Below are 18,103 nucleotides of genomic sequence, written 5' to 3'. Positions count from 1 at the left end.
ACAGGATAAAGCAAGTATAGCTGATGGGCTCAGTTTCCACGGTCTTGTTGCCTCAATCGTGAAATGCTTCACTTGAGGTAACCAAAGGATTTCTCCTCTGCTCCCATTTGCTGAGCACAGGCTTGGTTGTTTTTTTGCAGGTTTTGTTCACGGCCTTCTGCATTTCAAGAGTTGGACAAAAAGCGTTGAATCATAACATCACTGAATTTTTATAACAGCAGCTTTCACATTAAGGATAATAACCACAATAAGTTTTAGCATCATTGATATGCAGAACATATCCATCCATCCATCATCTCTACACCTTAATCCTCACTAGGGTCTCAGGGGGCTGGAGTCTATCCCAGCTGACTCAGGGTGAAGGCAGGTTCACCTGGACAGGTCACCAGTCTATCACAGGGCTACACTTAGAGACAGACAACCAAGCACACTAACATTCACACCTACAGACAATTTAGAATCACCAATTAACCTCAACATGTTTCTGGGCTGTGGGAGGAAGCCAGAGAACCCAGAGAGAACCCACGATGCACAGGGAGAACATGCAAACTCCACGCAGAAAGATCCTGGATGTCCTCACTGGGACGCAAACCGGCGACTTTCTAACTGCGAGGCAACAGTGCTAACCACTGAGCCACCGTGCAGCCCCAGTACATATTAATAAGTGGATCACTTCAAACTATTTAACTCCTCAATTTGACCAGAAAATAGTATTTTCAGATCGAAAAAATACAGCAATGACATTCAGTTAATGTAGCTCTAAAACATCCACTACCATAAAATATTTAATGCCAGCATGTAAAAAGATATGAGTGAGTGTCTATATGTGTGTGTGCAGCTGTGTTCACTCTGTTGTCGGGACATAAATCTGTCACATTGTGTGGATCTGCTTCCCCTACACATCATTTAACCTCAACACGCTTTAAGCTTTGGACAACACGAGCTTACAGCTATGGTTAAGGTAAAGGTTAGAAAGGTAGCGTTTATGGCTGGAGCAGGTCTCCAGGAACTAAATGGAAGTCCATAAAAAAAAGTCCAAAAGTGTGCAGAAAAGCCAAGAAAAGGTCTATTCAGCAAAAGTTGGGATGCATAACCCACACACACACACACACACACACACACACACATTTAGTTTTCAGCTGCAGAACTACAACTGTGATGTAGGTTTGTACTATACTTGTGAGGACCTTCAATGTGTTTCAAACTTTTCCTTCAAATAATTCTAATCTCAACCCGAACATCAAGCCCTGAGTCGCACGCTGCCGTCTGAAAAAGTGGGTCACTTTTTGTTTGAACATTTTGTTCCTCAACAACATACAAGAGGGCACACGCACACACACACACACACAGACACACACATACGCACAGACACGCACACACACACACGTACGCTGGAGGGGAATTACTGACGCTTCAGTCCAGTTTCCTGTCACAACCACAGTATCTGTGGCATCAGCATCGCGACACAACTGAAAGTTCACATTCGCAGGAAAGGCTCAAGGTTCAAGCAAAGTACAGTGCTTGAATTTTTCCATCCACATGAGCACGCACACATATGCACTTGTCATCCAGCTGCAGTTTCTTCTGAAAAAAAAGTTGAACAAAGAGGGGTTTCATGGGGCCGGCGGTGCAGAGGGACCGGCTCTCCACCAGCAAACAGGAAGCCGTTTCCCAAACCTGCTCTGCACTCGCTGTACGGCACGAATGCACTCAAACAGCAAGTTCAGCACTACGACAAAGAGAAGACGTAGGAAAGAGCTTTAAGGGAGAAGTAATGAAGAGGCCAACAACCTCAGCCATCTCATTTATTGTTCCATAATGAAATAAAAATAACACTAACAAAGACACTACACATAGAAAACACTGTTGATGGTAGAACACTCCATCACCTGCTGATCAGACGTCATCAGGTTTAGATTAACAGCTGCTTTTTTTTTTCAGAATAAAGCACCACGCGATGGTGTTGATATGAAACACGCCGGTGGCGTACTACAGCATTGCAAAGCAGGTATTCATGTTTCCACACTACTGCGGTTTACTCCTGCATTTGGTCCAAACATCTGGATAGCACATCTTGACGCCGAAACACAGTAATGCAGCATCACCTGATCCTCTTCAGCACGTCCAGCATTGTGAATACACAACAAAAAGAACACTAAGACACTAACTCACAAAGCTGTGAGTCACTAACACACACACACACACACATACGTCAGATAAAAAAGTTAAAGCTCAGCATCTTCAACGAGATGGAATTAAGGATGAAATGAGGGTGAAATTAAAACATCTTGAAAGTGATCGTTTCACAGTGATACTGGCGCCCTGAGATTAAACAGGAAGTTTAAAGAAGGCCACTTTAAATGTTTAAACAGGCACTTCTTTGGCATTAGAATAATAAATTCTATCGTTTCGACGGATTAAATAGATGAGATGTAAAATGTGTGAGGCGCAGCAGTTCGCTCACGATGACTTCTTTGTTTTCCAGGTTGTTGATTAAAGCTTTGGTGTTACAAATTTGTAGCTACGACCATCAGTCCTGTTAGTAATAATAAGACTGTAGTCAGCAGCTAACTGAGGAACGAGCAACGCTGCAAAATTAAAAGTCCAAAAGGGCGAGAAACATGAGAGTTAAAGTCCAACGTGTTTCATCTTTGCTCTGCCTCCGTTTAGATAACCTCGTTAAACCATCTGATTGTCTGATTGATTGCAGTAAAGTTGCTCTTCCAGCAATTAATTTGGTGAGTGCAATGCTAACACAACCGCAACAAACGATGGTCGAACCTACAAAAATACGACAAAAGATGAACGTATCCTTCCTTTTTTTTCCCTTGGTCTTGGACACACGCTAGCACACATACAGAAACGTTTCACACGATATGTCTGATCACTGAATTCATGAACTGCTGTGATTGCTCGGCGGTCTGCGTGCATGCAGGAGAGTTTGTGCAAGTCCTCGGGACCTTCAAAGTTCTGAACCGTTGGTCACTTTGCAGAACAAACAACAACAACAACGAAAGAAGTCATTTCAAGAGTTGTGATAAAAGCTTTTTTTTCTTTTCTCTCCCCCCAACAATCCGATAAATCAATGATGTTATTGTTTCAGGTTTTTGGCAGCCGTCACCTCCTCCATTGAGCTTTTTTTTTCCACAGCGTTTCCCCATGTTTCTGTCTCTCCAGTTTTCCTGCAGTTTCAAGCTTTGGTTTGGTGTTGGTTCAGCTCCAGCCCGTCCTCGTCCTCTCTACTGCCCAGGGCCGACTTCTTCTTGCTGGGCGCCCGTCCCAGAGATTCAGCCTCTTCCAAGGTGGTTGTTAGAGGCTGGCCCAGGGTCTCAGGCAGCAGCATTGTCAGCACTCCGATAATGAATGCCAGGATTCCAACGATGAGCTGCAACCAAGTGTTGTGATGAGTAAAGGAAAAATGTATTTGTTAGGATTAGTGTTGCTGTCGATAAACTATGATGAATGGGAACGTGGTGAAAAGGCGACTTGTTCTGAGGAGGATCCGCCAAAAGAAAACATGAGCGTGTATACCTGCGGGAGGTAGACCCAGACATCAGCCAGGTACACGCAGAACGGGGCGACCACGCTGCCAACGCGGCACATCATGCTGCCGCTGCCGACTGCCAGAGACCTGGAGGAGGAACAGGTCCAGGTCAGCCATTCAGTTAATTACAGGCAGAAAAACCTGCTTCCTTTTTAAACAAGAATGAATAGAATCAACTCACAGGAAAGACATTTTAATTGTAACGCAGACCATGAAATAATTACATATTGAGGCACAACCCCAGGAAAACATCATCTCCGCCCCTATTAGTCAATTAAAATGAGAAACAATGAGCTGAATTTACAATTTAGGCACAAATGCATCCACACTGCTGCTTTTTTTAAACCTCATCTCATGAAATGACAACGTGATTTATTCTTGATAAAGTGTGTATCTTCTCAAAACTTTATTGATATCACAATATACATACAATCCATCCATGATCTCTACACCTTAATCCTCTCTAGGGTCATGGGGGGCGGAGCCTATCCCAGCTGACTCAGGGTGAAGGCAGGTTCACCTGGACAGGTAACCAGTCTATCACAGGGCTACACTTAGAGACAGACAACCAAGCACACTCACATTCACACCTACGGACAATTTAGAATCACCAATTAACCTCAACATGTTTCTGGACTGTGGGACTGTCGCCCTGAGTCAGCTTTGATAGACTCCAGCTCCCTGGTGAGGATTAAGGTGTAGAGATGATGGATGGATTCTCGTCTAGATGAGTGTACTGGAGAGCACTATTGTACTTTGCTCTCGCTTCCATGTTCTGATCGCGTTTGTCCTCACCTGATGATGGTCGGGTAAAGCTCACAGGTGTACAGGTAGATGAGACCGAAGGCAATCGCAATGGCAAACTTTCCCGTCATGCAGAGAGCGATGGCCAGAGCCTCTATGTCCTGTAGGGATGGGAAGGTATGAGGCATGAAAACACACACACACACATCCTTAACACAAATATCTGACATTTCTCCATGTTTCATAACACAGAAGGTCGCTCTGGTTTGCTGTTTTGCATATGATTTGCTCTGAAGGGGGTAAGTTCCTGTGAGTAAATGATATTACAGCTGGTTTCCTCATATTGCTCTCTGACCTTCCACCAGGCCGCCGAGTCCATTAATAGTCAAGCGAAAGCGATGACTCCACGGATGAGTGCCTTAAGTACATGCTAACGTGATTAACTTTTCATAACATTTTCTCTTAAGAGATCCAATAAAACTAAATGAATCATTGCTCCCTGAGTGACTTTACTTCTCATTTACTTCATCATTATAGTTTTAGCTCAGGAATAACTGAATGAATTCTCCCTCTCTCGTGGGACCTGGTTGTGCAGACATGAATGCAAACATGTGTGTCGATCAAATATACGTCTCAAAGCATCCTTGTATTTAAAAACCCAAACATGAGGCGATGCAGTGGATGGGTCCTTATCACTGGCTTTTTGCACCGCTAGCTTGAGGTGGGTAAAAAAGGCAAAACTCCATCTATCAGAGGCAGCAACTGTAAAAAACAGATGGAGTCATCAGATTTTCAACCTTCGATGGTCCCTGAGTTAATCATGTGATGCACAAATAATAAATCAATGATGAATAATCTGTAACCAACAGTCACGCGACTAAAACTCTTTTCAGCTAAACTGGGCTGAGCTTCAGGCTTTATTCACCTGTTTGGTTCGCCTGTTGGTTCCAGGTGTTTCTAGTTCTGGTAAAATAATTCAACTTTTGTTTTTTATGATTTGCAGCCGTGTGGCTTTGTTATACTGCACAGAAAACATATTTAGTTTTCTTTTTACTTCTTGTGCAGGTGCAGGACTTTGTAATGCAGAAGAAAAAAAATGCCCACAGTGAGAAACTCTTTGGGGTTCAGAGGGTTGGTTCAAGTGTCACATGAACGACAACACAGCGCTCTGTGTCATGACGGGAAATTTTGCCAAGTTAAAGACTGGTTCGCATTAGGAAGTGGAACTCAGTCTGACTGCAACCGAAACAAATCAGTCCAGTGGTGTCACAAGGGTCACAACACAAAACTCCAGCCTTGTAGACAGTATTCAAAAAGCACTTATTGACAAATACATACCAAACGATACATCTAAAAGCGATATATGCAAGGAGTAAAGACAATTCTGTATATACACATGCATGTGTGGAGGGTATATTTGTGCATGCAGACATTTCTTATGTCTGTGTGAGTATCACATGTGTGTGTTAACAGCAGTTACAATGAAGTACTGCATCAGCTGCTACACACCACATGGGACTGTATGTGTATATATATGATAGTGTGCTACTTACAGTCCAGGTTTTTTTGGGGGGGAGTGAGTTATGATTTACAGACCTCCAGTGCTTATCTTGCCTTCAGAACTATAACTCAGCCTGTCGCTATGACGCAATCGATGCAGACAGCAGCACCTGGCCACAGCATTCAATGTGAAAGATACCCAGAGAGACGAGGGAGGCGGCGTGAGGTCATCCTACTGGAAGTGACTTATTTAATCATTTGCTCTGAGTCCGACAATCTTTATTTTCAGCTGTACTGAAGTCAGACATCTTTTTCATCATTTCCTTCTTTTATTCAGTAAATAATCTACCTGACCTCCGCGGCGTTGAGGACATGGTGATCAGATGGTGCACACAGGACTGTTACAGCTTCTGTCTGATAATGTTTCTACAAGTGGTAGGTTGTGGCAAAAGTGGGGTTTTTTTTTCCAGCCTGTGCAGATGCTCGATTTATTAGAAAGCTTAGCAAAATCCCTGGTTGTATTTGCCTAATTTGTACATAAAGTCACTGTAACAGGTATAGAAATCAGGCTTAGAGCGCTACTCCCCCTCTTTGCACCTTCCTTATTAATACAGAGCTGCACTGCAAGGCAGACAAACAGAATTTAAAAGCAAAATCATGATAAAAGGGGAAACTATGAGTACTTCCATGTTGGATAATAAAAGTAACCGAGTGTCCACTGGATATCAAGCTCATGCATTCTGCTTCGTTCTCTTCTCCTCTGCAGTTAATAACCTGGGAAAGCTTGTCAAGGTGAGTTATATCTGTCTATGTGGTTTACTGTTATAAAAATTCAGTGTGTTATGTTATGACTCAATGCTCTTCGTCCAACTCTTGAAATACAGAAGGCCGTGAAAGATAGACAGAAGTAGCAAAAAGCATCCAAGCCTGTGCTCAGCAGAAATCTTTTGCATGCCTGTATGAATGCTGCAGCGTTTCTTGACTCTGATGTCACTTGTTCAGACTCTGGACTGTACATGTTGCTCCTTGCTGCAAGTCGGACATTGCTCTGACTTAAGAGACGACTCTGTGTGTTGATTTGGAGCAGTTCGGACTCCACTGAAGAATTTTCCTGACATTTACCGAAAACAGTGACGTGCACTGTGTTGTGCAGGAGTCTGCAGAATCACTGAGGTGTGTCCTCCTGCAGAGCAATGCAGACGTTACTGCACAGACACAGGGTCTGGAAAGAAAAAGATATACGACTTGCATTTGTTAAGCTTTGTTCAGCGTGACTCCCAAGGTCAAGGGTCATATTTACTTGGACATTAAGCAACAGCTGTCTGCCAACTCAACCATAAGCGGGATTAATTTGGGTCAGAGCACAGAACACGTACACGTCGGGAACTGCAAGCTCAACAGTCTGCTAGCGCACGGCAAAAAAACTCAAGACTCACAGTCCAAACGCACTGACTGAGTGCGGAAAATAAAGTCAAAATCACTCCTTATCACACTTCCTGTTTCTGCCTGGTCCCTCACACAAAGCTCAGAAACCAGGATCTGACCAATCACAGAGCTCCTTGAAGAATAGTTGCACTGAAACTGAGAGTTCATGTAAATCTGTGGTGAGTAAATTTAGTGGATGTTTTTCTTTTTGCTGAGAGAAACTAACAAATGCATTGGGTTTATAACGCTACAGAACAAAAAAAAAACGTCATGATGCAGCTGAATGTGGAACAAAGATAGAAAATTCCTGAAAGACTTGTGGTGTGTCGATTTAGAAGCGCTAGCACGGCGATACAAGACAGCGACTCTTTCCAAGAATCTGTGTACGTACAGCTGGCACCACAATGATGAGCATGCAGGCGACCCCGGCCAGGAGCAGTGCGGGAGCGCAGGTCTTCTTCCTTCCAATCCGGTCCATCGCAAAGCAGCCAACCAGATAGGAGGGGAGCTCCACTGCACCTGGAAACAGCCAATCACAGCCGCTCTTGGTCAGGGGTTGCTGGTTTTCGTGGCACCGACACTGTGACATTCTATCTGGGGGACCTAAATAAACCATCTGAAATGTTAGTGGAGGCTCAGGCTCACCAGTGTGCTCGACAGTAAACTCCCAAAGGAAATAAGAGGGGATATAAGTATTAAACAAAGTAAATTCAACACTTCACTGAGCATATTACTGGTACCGAGCGTCGTGCAAAGTTGTGGGAAATAATATCTTGCAGTTTAGTAGCTAGAATTAAAGTGTAAATGAAATGCCTGCGAAGATCCCGTGTCTTTAAAATAGCATTACATGAGCAGTAATGAGTTCTTGAATTGTTGAACACAAATGGTTATTACAGCACAAATCCTATTTTCTTTATTAGATACAAAACCGTTCGGCTGAAAGGAGGATAGCTGTAGTTTTTGTTCATTGCCTCGCAGGCTAATTTCCCTCTGTGTGTTACCATAAACAGAGCAGTAAACAAAGCCACCGCAGAGAACAGCAAAGGCTTTCTTTATGGCATCATATAATATTGACATGACAAATGAATGTATTCTACATATTTAAAATGTAAATTCGTTCAGTACAGGCGTGTACTGTACTGAAAGGCCTTTTTGTTTAAACCAGAGGAGTAGATTTGTTGTTAAATTACTGAAAAATACTGACGGAGCTCACACTATATCAGAGTTAAAGGTTAAAAAGAGCTACAACAGTCACAACTGTTGCCAAATCCATATAAAACCACAAATACAGACCGCACTGGGATGAGTCTAAACTCATTCCCACCAGTTTCCTCATATTTTCAAACACATTCACACTCATCAGAAAGTTACGTACCAGCAAGGAAGAGGTTAACATACTGGTTTCCTCCCAGGTTGACTGAGCCCAGAGAGAAGACGTAGTAGCCCAGGCTGCCGATGAACCAAATGGCCCACACGGTGCAGGTGCGACCCGCCATCCTCCAGCTACCGAACAGGTCCAGGATGGACAGCTTCTTTTCGGGCTGCGACGGCCGTTGCTGCGCCGCCTCCTGCTCCAGCAGAGCTCTGCCGTTCTCTCTCTTCTCCGGTTCCAGAAGATCTTCTGCCCTCAGCCTGCACTGGAGGCCGTTGAAGTGGGCCATCCTATCTAGCAGATTCTGAGTGTCCTTGTAGCGGCCCTTGGCCATCAGGTAAAACGGCGTCTCGGGGAACTTCCAGCAGAAGAACAGGAAGGGCGAGGTGCAAGTGGAGAGGACGATCTGGTAGATCCACCAGACCCGCACCAGGTACCCGGTCAGAGCCACCACCATGATGCCGACTGCAAAGGCCGCGTGCACGTGCATAGACGTCCATGTGCGCACCTTGATGCCGGTGAACTCTGTCACGTAGACAAACACCACCACCAGGTAGCCACTGGACACCTGCCAAAAGCAAAACATGGGAAGATAAAAGAAAGGAAGAAAGAAAGAGGGAGATGAAGGATTGGTTTAGGGATTGACCAACATGGGCTTTTTCAGGACCAACATCAATGCAGCGGCTGCACGGTGGTTACAGCAAGGTGTGAATGTGAGTGTGCTTGCTTGTCTGTCTCTAAGTGTAGCCCTGTGATAGACTGGTTACCTGTCCGTCTGCTGTTCTTCACTGTTTTCTTCATCCTTTTCTGCTCCTTCACTTGTATTGCCCGCTAAGGTTCCTATCTTAAAGCATTATTCATTATTGCTTTCCAGACACTGTTTATCTGAGTCTACCGCCTAACTTAGTGTCGCCTAATCTATTATGAAAGCAGTACATTTCCTGGTGTCTGGCAATAGCTTGTGTTTCCTGTTCAGTTTCTGTGGGTTGTGTCTCTGCTCGAGAGAAGTTGTTGAGCCCACAGAGTGATTACAGACGGAGAGAGGCAGCTTCATCAGACCCAAAGTAATGCATTTAATTTAGGAATAACGATACAGATAATCAGAAAGATAATCGGAGTGTGATGCTGAATGGCATTTATGAGCACAGTGTTTGGTTGTATTTAAATAGTTGTTGACCACATATTCCATCCGTGTAACTTTTACTAATCAGCAGCCACTAAACCCACAAGAAGCCACTGTGGAATAACGCTAAATGTCAGAACAGCCCAAGTAGAAAAGAAACATAACAAACGGTCACACACCTACATCTATATAAAGCTTCCTAACACGCCACACTAAGTAAAGCCTCTGTTCCTATCCCTAGTGAACTCTGCAAAAGAATCGTGTCATTGCATCTTTTAGAAGTGACAAAGTCTTGCTATGAAGTTGAAAATGATGAAGAATCGTGTTGTTTACAGAACCTCCAACAGGTAGCTGTAGAACTCACACGAGCAGCTTGACTATACGTCTGCGGAGGCCCATCGTGTGGCGTCAGCGTGCGGCTGTGCAGTATCACACTATCTGGGAGTCTGATTCTATGTGAAAAACAACAGCTGTAGCCGAGGAGGCCTGGCGGAGGGGGATGGTAGGAGACGGGGAGAAGTGAAATCCTGATCGGACTGAAGTGGCTCTTTGAGCACAACTTTACTGCCACGCCGGCTTTTCTTCATCAAGACTTTCTTCCTGTGGCTTGTAAACACATTCTTTCATGCATGTATCACGCAACACATAAACACAAACACGCAACATAAATAGACACGCTGGACTCACTTGTCTCCACTGTTTCTACTGCTGTGTAGTCCTTATGATTGCCTTTGTGTGCATCAAATGACGTTGCAGGACCAGGACATAGGATCTCATGTGACTTGCAAGATGTAATCTGATGTTTCTATTTTAGTCACTTATCTCACCTCAGATATATTATGTCATATTTATGCCGGTATCTTTGCTTAAGATTCTGCCCTTGGCACCTATTTCAAAGCCAAACAGCTTCTCCGAATGAAAAAGTGTCCAAATAAAGGCCTAATCAGAGTTCCAGTTAGTCACATTTAACTACACACAGCAGGACTAAACATCTTGCTTTGGTTTGGCTTAACTGCAATGTGACTAACAGGAGGCGGCTCCAGATACATCCACAGAGAATAAAAGCAATTGGCTGAGAGATTGTTTCATAGAGAAACTTGCAAAAACTAGGCGCAAAGTCAATCTGGAGACATGTGGCTGTTTTACAAGCAGGAAATAAGTCACCTCTGTTGTCCCGCGTTGGCTTTCAGCAGCAGCTCTGACTTGACATTTCTCTCACAGACACATGCAGATATGTTTACATCCATACACATTACAACAGGGCACACATGCTGAACCCACCATGGCGAGGAGGAAGCGGAGCACCACGAAAAAGTAGTAGTTTCCAGAGAAGGCGACAGCCACCCCGAGGCCGAACTGACAGAGGCTGGTGAACATCAGAATCCTCACACGACCAACTCTGGTGGAGGAAAAGTTGATAGATGGACAAGCAGAGGGACAGAGAGGAAAACATGTTCATGTTCAGGTGAGAAACCAGTTAAAGAGGGATTGTCCATTTGTCAGAGCAGTGGAGGATCCGCCATGATGCTGCAAGGAGCAGATCACATGTTTGGATGGAGCTGCAGAATGTATGTCTACTGATTATTTTCTCAATTAACTGATTAGGTGTCTCGAGAAAATGACTTGAAGCACTAATCCGCTACCAAACTACTTCCTGATCGAGGCTTTGCTTCGTACTTTATTGACTGACCTCAGCATCAACACCATCCAGCTCTGTTCTACCATTAAACAGACCACAGCACTACAATCCAAAGGCAGTCCTTTCATAGCTTAGTATACCTGGCAGCTATTAGCAAGCAAACCTTGACCTCCTGATGTGAGCCGTGGGAGCCACGACTTTGACGAGACCCACACAATGAATGCATTCAGCCGTTAGTCACTGTGGATCATTTTACGTGACCAAAGTCTGAGGACCTGTAAAGTGTTGGTAAAAGATTCCTTCCTGATGCATAAAAAGCATAAAACACAAGAAAAGGTACAACGTGTTGTCATGACGATGGCATCAGTAATTAACTCTCTGTAATCCATTATAAGATATGTCTGGGCCCACATCATGTGTACTGTACTCCCCTACAGCTAGACTGACAGTCACCTGGTCCGTCTAAACTGAACCCAGGTTCTTATAGCGCCCTGGTTACTTTCCTTCAGTCCTTTTCTTTCTGCCGCTAAACCGCCATCAGCACCTAGTTTCCCCTTTTCCTGCTCCGGTCACTCTAATCATCCAGCTTATGAGGCCATCGTGTGTTTGCACATGAACCACGGACAATGAGAGACAACAGTATCGTGTTTAATGTCGTGGCAGGACAGCAAACACGTCTCACGGAGTTCATCACATCAATTACAAAGACAAACTGCTCCGGCTGCAGTCTCCAGTGGCTGTGAAGAGAACGTCCTAATATGGTGAAGCTCCATGTGTGGTAGGATGTGTTCTCCATCTCACCTGTCAGCGATGTCCCCAAACACCAGCGCTCCGATCAGCACCCCCAGCATGAAGGTGGGCTGGCACAGCTTGGCCAGCCACTCTCTGTCGCACACCAAGTCCCAGTCCGTCACGATGCTTTGGTACACTTCAGTGTGGTCGAACACAAAGCCGCCACCGCACGCTTTCACCGTTTTGTTGCCATCAAAGTCGTAGGTAAAGTCCCTGGGGTCGATTCGCAGGGCGCAGCGGCATCGGCTCAGCTCCCACTGCTCTCCTTCGGCTGTCCGGACCACCAGAGGTCCTTTCCCTGATTTGAAGCCCGGCAGGACATCTTCCAGACTGGACGCCGTCACGTTGCCGTACAGGACATCGGTGATGTTGCCGGGCACGCTGCTGACAAAGTTTGGAGTCTCCACCAGGAACACAGAGGCCAGGTAGTGGATCCCACAAGCCACGGCCTGGAAGACTGCTGCAAAGTACAGACACGCCTGAAATCTGGAGAGAGAGAGAAAACATATGGACATGTGCTGATGCAAGAGCTGGAGGGGAGACTAAAGGTAGCAGGCATTCTGGTATCCTGTTTAACTCCAAAAAGATAACAGCCATAGAAATGAAACCCACGGAGCTCCATTTGTCAACACTTTACTGGAGAAGGTACATTTTACATACATACAGAATTCCTTCTTCTTTGAGTCTCTCTGGTTCATGAGTGCACACATATTTTGAACATGTAGTCACGTTGGAAGTGAAAAAACAAAAAGCAATCACTTGCTACTGACTAAAAATAGGATTTAAAGGAAAACTTTTCAAAAAAAAACATGTCAACGGATGTGTGTTTAGCTCGGCTTCTACTTTAAGTGCCATGAAGGAAACAATAAAACTCCTCCGAGGACGTTTATGGGTAAACATTTGATCTTCAGATGGGTCTTAAAGCCACTTATTTATGAATCAGCTTTAATGTGGACAGTTGATGATCTCCTACTTTACATTTACATCCAAAACACATTGATTTGCACAAAAATGCCGTGTTTAGTTTTAAAAATTTGAGTCCTAATGGGAAAAACACAACTTGTTGTCAGGCATAAAACAGGTATCTGAGGTGTATTTTGTGAGGACATTTAGAGAAAGGAAGGAAAAACTGCCATCAGTCATACATTTCCAGAAGTTATGCAGTTCTAAGTAAATAAAAGTCTCCAAAGAGGACAGAGCAGCTCCTCTGGTGAAGCCTCTGAAACACGCATGTGAGAGAAAACACATGTAGAAATAAAAAATGGAACGCGACCCCTTGTTGTTTTTAGTGTTTGCTTTCAAAATCGCATCTGTAACCAGGAATAAAAATAACTTGCGGCCGCCTCACTGTTCCAAAGCTGCCCAACTGGCTGCTGCTTGGTGATGCCCCCAGAACAAAGCAAATATTCACCCAGAGAGCCAAAGTGTGGAGGAAAAAAAAAAGAGAGAGAACAAATCCTCTCTGTACCTTTTGAAATGTCCGAGCTCGTCGAATATCCTCTCTACGGTCATTTTGAGACGGTGTGTTTGCGCGCTGAGGCTCCCGGTGCGTCTCTCCGCGGCGGGCAGCGGATCCTGAGCGCGTCAACACCAAATAAAGAACGCTTTGACGGCGCACGGAGAGGAGGGAGGGGCGCGCAGAGACACCCCCACGCACACCCTCTCACAGTGCAGGCTTCACTCTGGACCGTTAAATCAGCGGAGAAAAAGAAGTGAATGGAGATCAGGAGGTTCTGGAGCTGAACGCGGAACGGACGCCATGAACGCGGTGTGGCTGCTGCGCGCGCCTTCACAGCCAGAACGCGCACAACCAGGACGCACGGTGCACATCTGGCATCCACACAGCAAACTTGAAAGCGCAAATTTAACACTGTCAGAGTTGAAATTAACATTTTTGGGAACCACTGATAAAGTGTTTAAACCACTATGACTGTGTCACTTAAACTCTTATAGTGTAAAATATTAACACCACAAAAACTGTCAAGACCACTCAGTTGGTGTTCAAAGTTCACTTTCTGGAGACAATCATTGAGTCAAAACTTGAAAAGATAACACTTGCTGGTGTCCAATCTTATTTAAAAGTCACACCTAAGTAGTGCTGCATATGCTGATGATGCAGGTACATGTTCCACTGAGATCAACACTGTTAGAGTTGAAATTACAATCTGGTTTGTAACCATTCCACCACTCATGTCCAGCAATCACTCCAAAACATCCATCCATCATCTATACACCGCTTAATCTTCACTAGGGTCATGGGGAGCGGAGTCTATCCCAGCTGACTCAGGGTGAAGGCAGGTTCACCTGGACAGGTAACCAGTCTATCACAGGGCTACACTTAGAGACAGACAACCAAGCACACTCACATTCACACCTACGGACAATTTAGAATCACCAATTAACCTCAACATGTTTCTGGACTGTGTGGGAGGAAGCCGGAGAACATGGAGAGAACCCACGTTGCACGGGGAGAACATGGAGACTCCACGCAGAAAGATCCCGGGTGTCCTCACCGGGACGCCAACCGGCGACCTTCTTGCTGCGAGGCAACAGTGCTAACCACCAAGCCACCTTGCAGCCCACTCCAAAACTTACTGCAATAAAAGCATTTATCTAAAACCATGAGGCGTTACAACTGAAACGTGTTTTGTCAACAACATGAAATACATGTAAACACTCAACAAATCTAGTCTCCATTTCTGACACCAAAACATAGATCTCATTTCTTAAAAGAATGCAAACAGTCTTATTGAATTCTGGCATCTCATTAACAAAATTTGTGCAAACAACAAAACCAGGATGAAACTCAAAGCCATCATGTTTAACCCAAGTAGTGACACTTATTTCATCAACTCCAAAATGTTCTGAAATCAAATCACCATATTCAACATTCAACACACACACACACACAGGAACAACTATGTTATATCTGATTAGTTCTTATCGTCAAAATAATCCAGAAATTATGTTTTTTAGACCTCGAATTCAGGGTGTGTAACATCAGCTACATGTGGCGTACAGGCCGTAACAACAGGAAGCTCAAAACTTGTAATGTCAACAAGAACTGGAGTTATAGAAAAAAAATATAACACAACAAATAACATGTGCATGAATACAGTTTTTATGAGTCTTTATGGTCATTTTTGACCAGGAACACAAAATGGTTTGACAGGAAGTGAACACAACATCCATCCATCCATTATCTATACACCGCTTAATCCTCACCAGGGTCGCGGAGGGGGGTGGAGTCTATCCCAGCTGACTCAGGGCGAAGGCAGGGTGAACACAACATGAGGGTTAAAAACAGTAAAAAAAAAAAACATTGGACAACTTAAAATACTTTTTCTGTGATTTCATTAAATATCATCTGTAATCTAATAAAACTGGGGGAAAAAATCTGTAAAATGACAGTTAAAAAAAAAATCCAGTAAAAAAAAAAAACAAAACTGATTTTTGATATTTTTGATGTTATTTACTGTGTTGGTCTTCTTATTTTTTGTTTGTTTGTTTGTTTGTTTGGCTAGTTTTTAATATGCAAAGTAATATTTTTTATTAGATATTATCTGTAATTTGATAACACAAGAAAAATCTGGTTTTAAAAAACAAAAATAACATTTTCTAATCATTAATACATGTGTTTTCTTTTCTTAAAAATTGCAGCAGCATCTGTAATGTGATGGTGTTATAGAGTGTAGTACAGTTAAATACATTTAATTTTACAGTCAAATATGGTGAAAGAATTAGTCATCATTTGCAAAAAATAAACAATGAAATAAAATTTTAAAAGCCAATTTGTGATGTGAACAATATTTTCAGAAATCAGATTTTTTTTTATAGTCGACATGTAAATGAGACCAGATATTGTCTGCGATCTAACAAAACAATCTGGAACATAACAATAAATTGTTCAATGAAATACAGCTAAAAAACAGTTTTTTAAAAAAAACAAAACAGACATTTTCCAGAGTGTGCCTTTCTGTTGAATGAACCTGTTCCATCCCCTCATTGATCAAATTCAAACTGTGCTGATGAACTAAAATAAAAGGCTCCTGATGCAACCAGTCGTCTTGACGTTGTCTCATATTAAGAAGTCATCATGTGACATGCTGTCTCAGTGACAGCCAGGTTATCAGAACTAAACACGGGGCATAAAGTCACTTCTGAATGCGCCTGATTGCTTTTTCTTCGTCCTGCAGAGATGAAGTCTCACTTGTAACCTGAGCTCAGTCTGTAGGTTGTATTTAGGGGATGGATCCAGTCGCTCCCAGTCCAGAAGCACGACTGCTGCCCTGATATAACATCCACCACTTTAACACTGGACCTCTGACACTTTTGGGCTATATTTCTTCTGAGGTGTTGCTCCTGTCCGGATCAACCTTTTCAAAAACCCACTGGAACAAGCAGCTGCTGGAGATATGCCGGGCATTTACAGCTTAAGCACAGTGGTAATGAGCTGCTGAGTTCATAATCAGCTGGAGGTCACAGTTGATCCCTAAACCAGCAGCAGCTACCACCTCGCTGTCGACCCGTCTTCCCATTTGTCCCACTCACTCTCAACTCTGGCTGCAGCTAACGGTTATTAATCCATCTGCTGGTTGTGTTGTGAACAAGTTGATCATTTGGTCTCCATCAGCAGAGATGCTAGCGCTGGTCCCCAGACACCAAAACGACATATTGCGCCGATAAATAACCAAAAAAAACATAAATGTGCTGTTTGCTACAAATCAAGATAAACAAAAGCAGCAAGTGATTGGATCTGAAAAGCCGTAATCATGAAGTTATTAGACTTTCTCCTTGAAAAGTGACATTAAACTGTCGGTTTAACCTGTCCAGGAAATAGAGTTTAATTCACTGACAGTATTTTGATGGGTTGATATAATAATGTTGGTACTTGCATCTCTTTGCTCTTTGATCTAAAAAAATATATAAAGAAAATAAAAAAAATATGTTACAAAATATTTTAGAAAATATATATGAAAAAAATATAAATAACACATTAAATTAATAATTTTTTAAAAATTAATAAAAACTAAAAATAACTACTGTGGTAATATGACCCAGGTCTTAAGAGGTTAAACTCTAATTTCAGCTTTTGTTGATTTGAAACTAAATTCCAGTTGAGGTAACTTAATGAAGTTCAGGATTTTAACTCAATAAGATTGATGCAAACTGTAATTTATTTCCTTTTTTCTTCTTATTGTTTCTGCCCCTTTTTTTTTTGCTTCTTATGTTTAACCAGAATGCCCACAACAACTCCTCCCCCTTGTTCTTTGCAGATTAAAAGCATGTGTCCGTGTACATCTCAATCCAGTCTTTAATTCTAGTTTGATGGAGCTAAACATGGAGTTCAGCGCCACTGCCTTTAACCACACCACATCCCGACTCACTCGCTCTCGCATGCACTAGACATTTAACAAAACATTCCCCCAAAAACCCACAGGAGGATTTAAGGCACACAAGTCTTCTGAACTTAAAGCCCCTTTTTCAGTGTTTTCTATTAATGATTGATGCGTGCAGTAGCTCTTATTGACTCAGCGCGCCTCGACTGGGCTGGATTCAGCAGGACTACGGGTACAAACTACGACAGTGTTTGCTTTCGCCATCTGCTCCTCCTCCTCCAATGGGAAGCAATCAGACGGGAGGAGGATAATTGAAGTAGGTAATTCGTGCAAAGTGACAGTGGCAATCTAACTACGCTTTGAAACTACAGTGAATTTATCGGGGTGCTGTAGAGAAAACATGAATCACACAGATGTAGGCGTGTCTCAACAAACCCACCGAACATGTGAGGATGGAGCTGGAGGAGTTGGGAGGAGTGTGGATGGGATGCAACTTTAATTTGATTTGTCTATCGTACAAAAATATCAGCGTTTATTAACTCAGATCCTTCCACTGGCTGAGGACCTTCAGAATAAACTGTAAGAAATGAGCAAAACTTATTTCTTCTCAAATCGTGATACGATT

General features: G+C 43.3%; 1 protein-coding gene across 1 annotated transcript; it reads right to left on the bottom strand.

The window, feature by feature from the left end:
- Window positions 1–1,790: 1,790 nt before the first annotated feature.
- slc22a16 (solute carrier family 22 member 16) lies at window positions 1,791–13,695 on the bottom strand. Its single transcript, XM_008298253.1, has 8 exons — window positions 13,608–13,695; window positions 12,149–12,625; window positions 10,990–11,107; window positions 8,589–9,153; window positions 7,605–7,732; window positions 4,340–4,449; window positions 3,532–3,631; window positions 1,791–3,385 (listed from the first exon to the last, which is right to left on the bottom strand). The coding sequence occupies exons 1-8, from the start codon at window positions 13,649–13,651 to the stop codon at window positions 3,191–3,193; spliced, it is 1,737 nt and encodes a 578-aa protein (XP_008296475.1). The 5' UTR covers window positions 13,652–13,695; the 3' UTR covers window positions 1,791–3,190.
- Between the last annotated feature and the right edge of the window lie 4,408 nt (window positions 13,696–18,103).

Source organism: Stegastes partitus, unplaced genomic scaffold (assembly GCF_000690725.1).
Source record: "Stegastes partitus isolate 25-593 unplaced genomic scaffold, Stegastes_partitus-1.0.2 Scaffold1299, whole genome shotgun sequence".
Classification (NCBI taxonomy): Eukaryota; Metazoa; Chordata; class Actinopteri; family Pomacentridae; genus Stegastes; species Stegastes partitus.
Note: the sequence above shows the minus strand (reverse complement) of the source record. Positions and strands in the feature narration are given on the sequence as shown.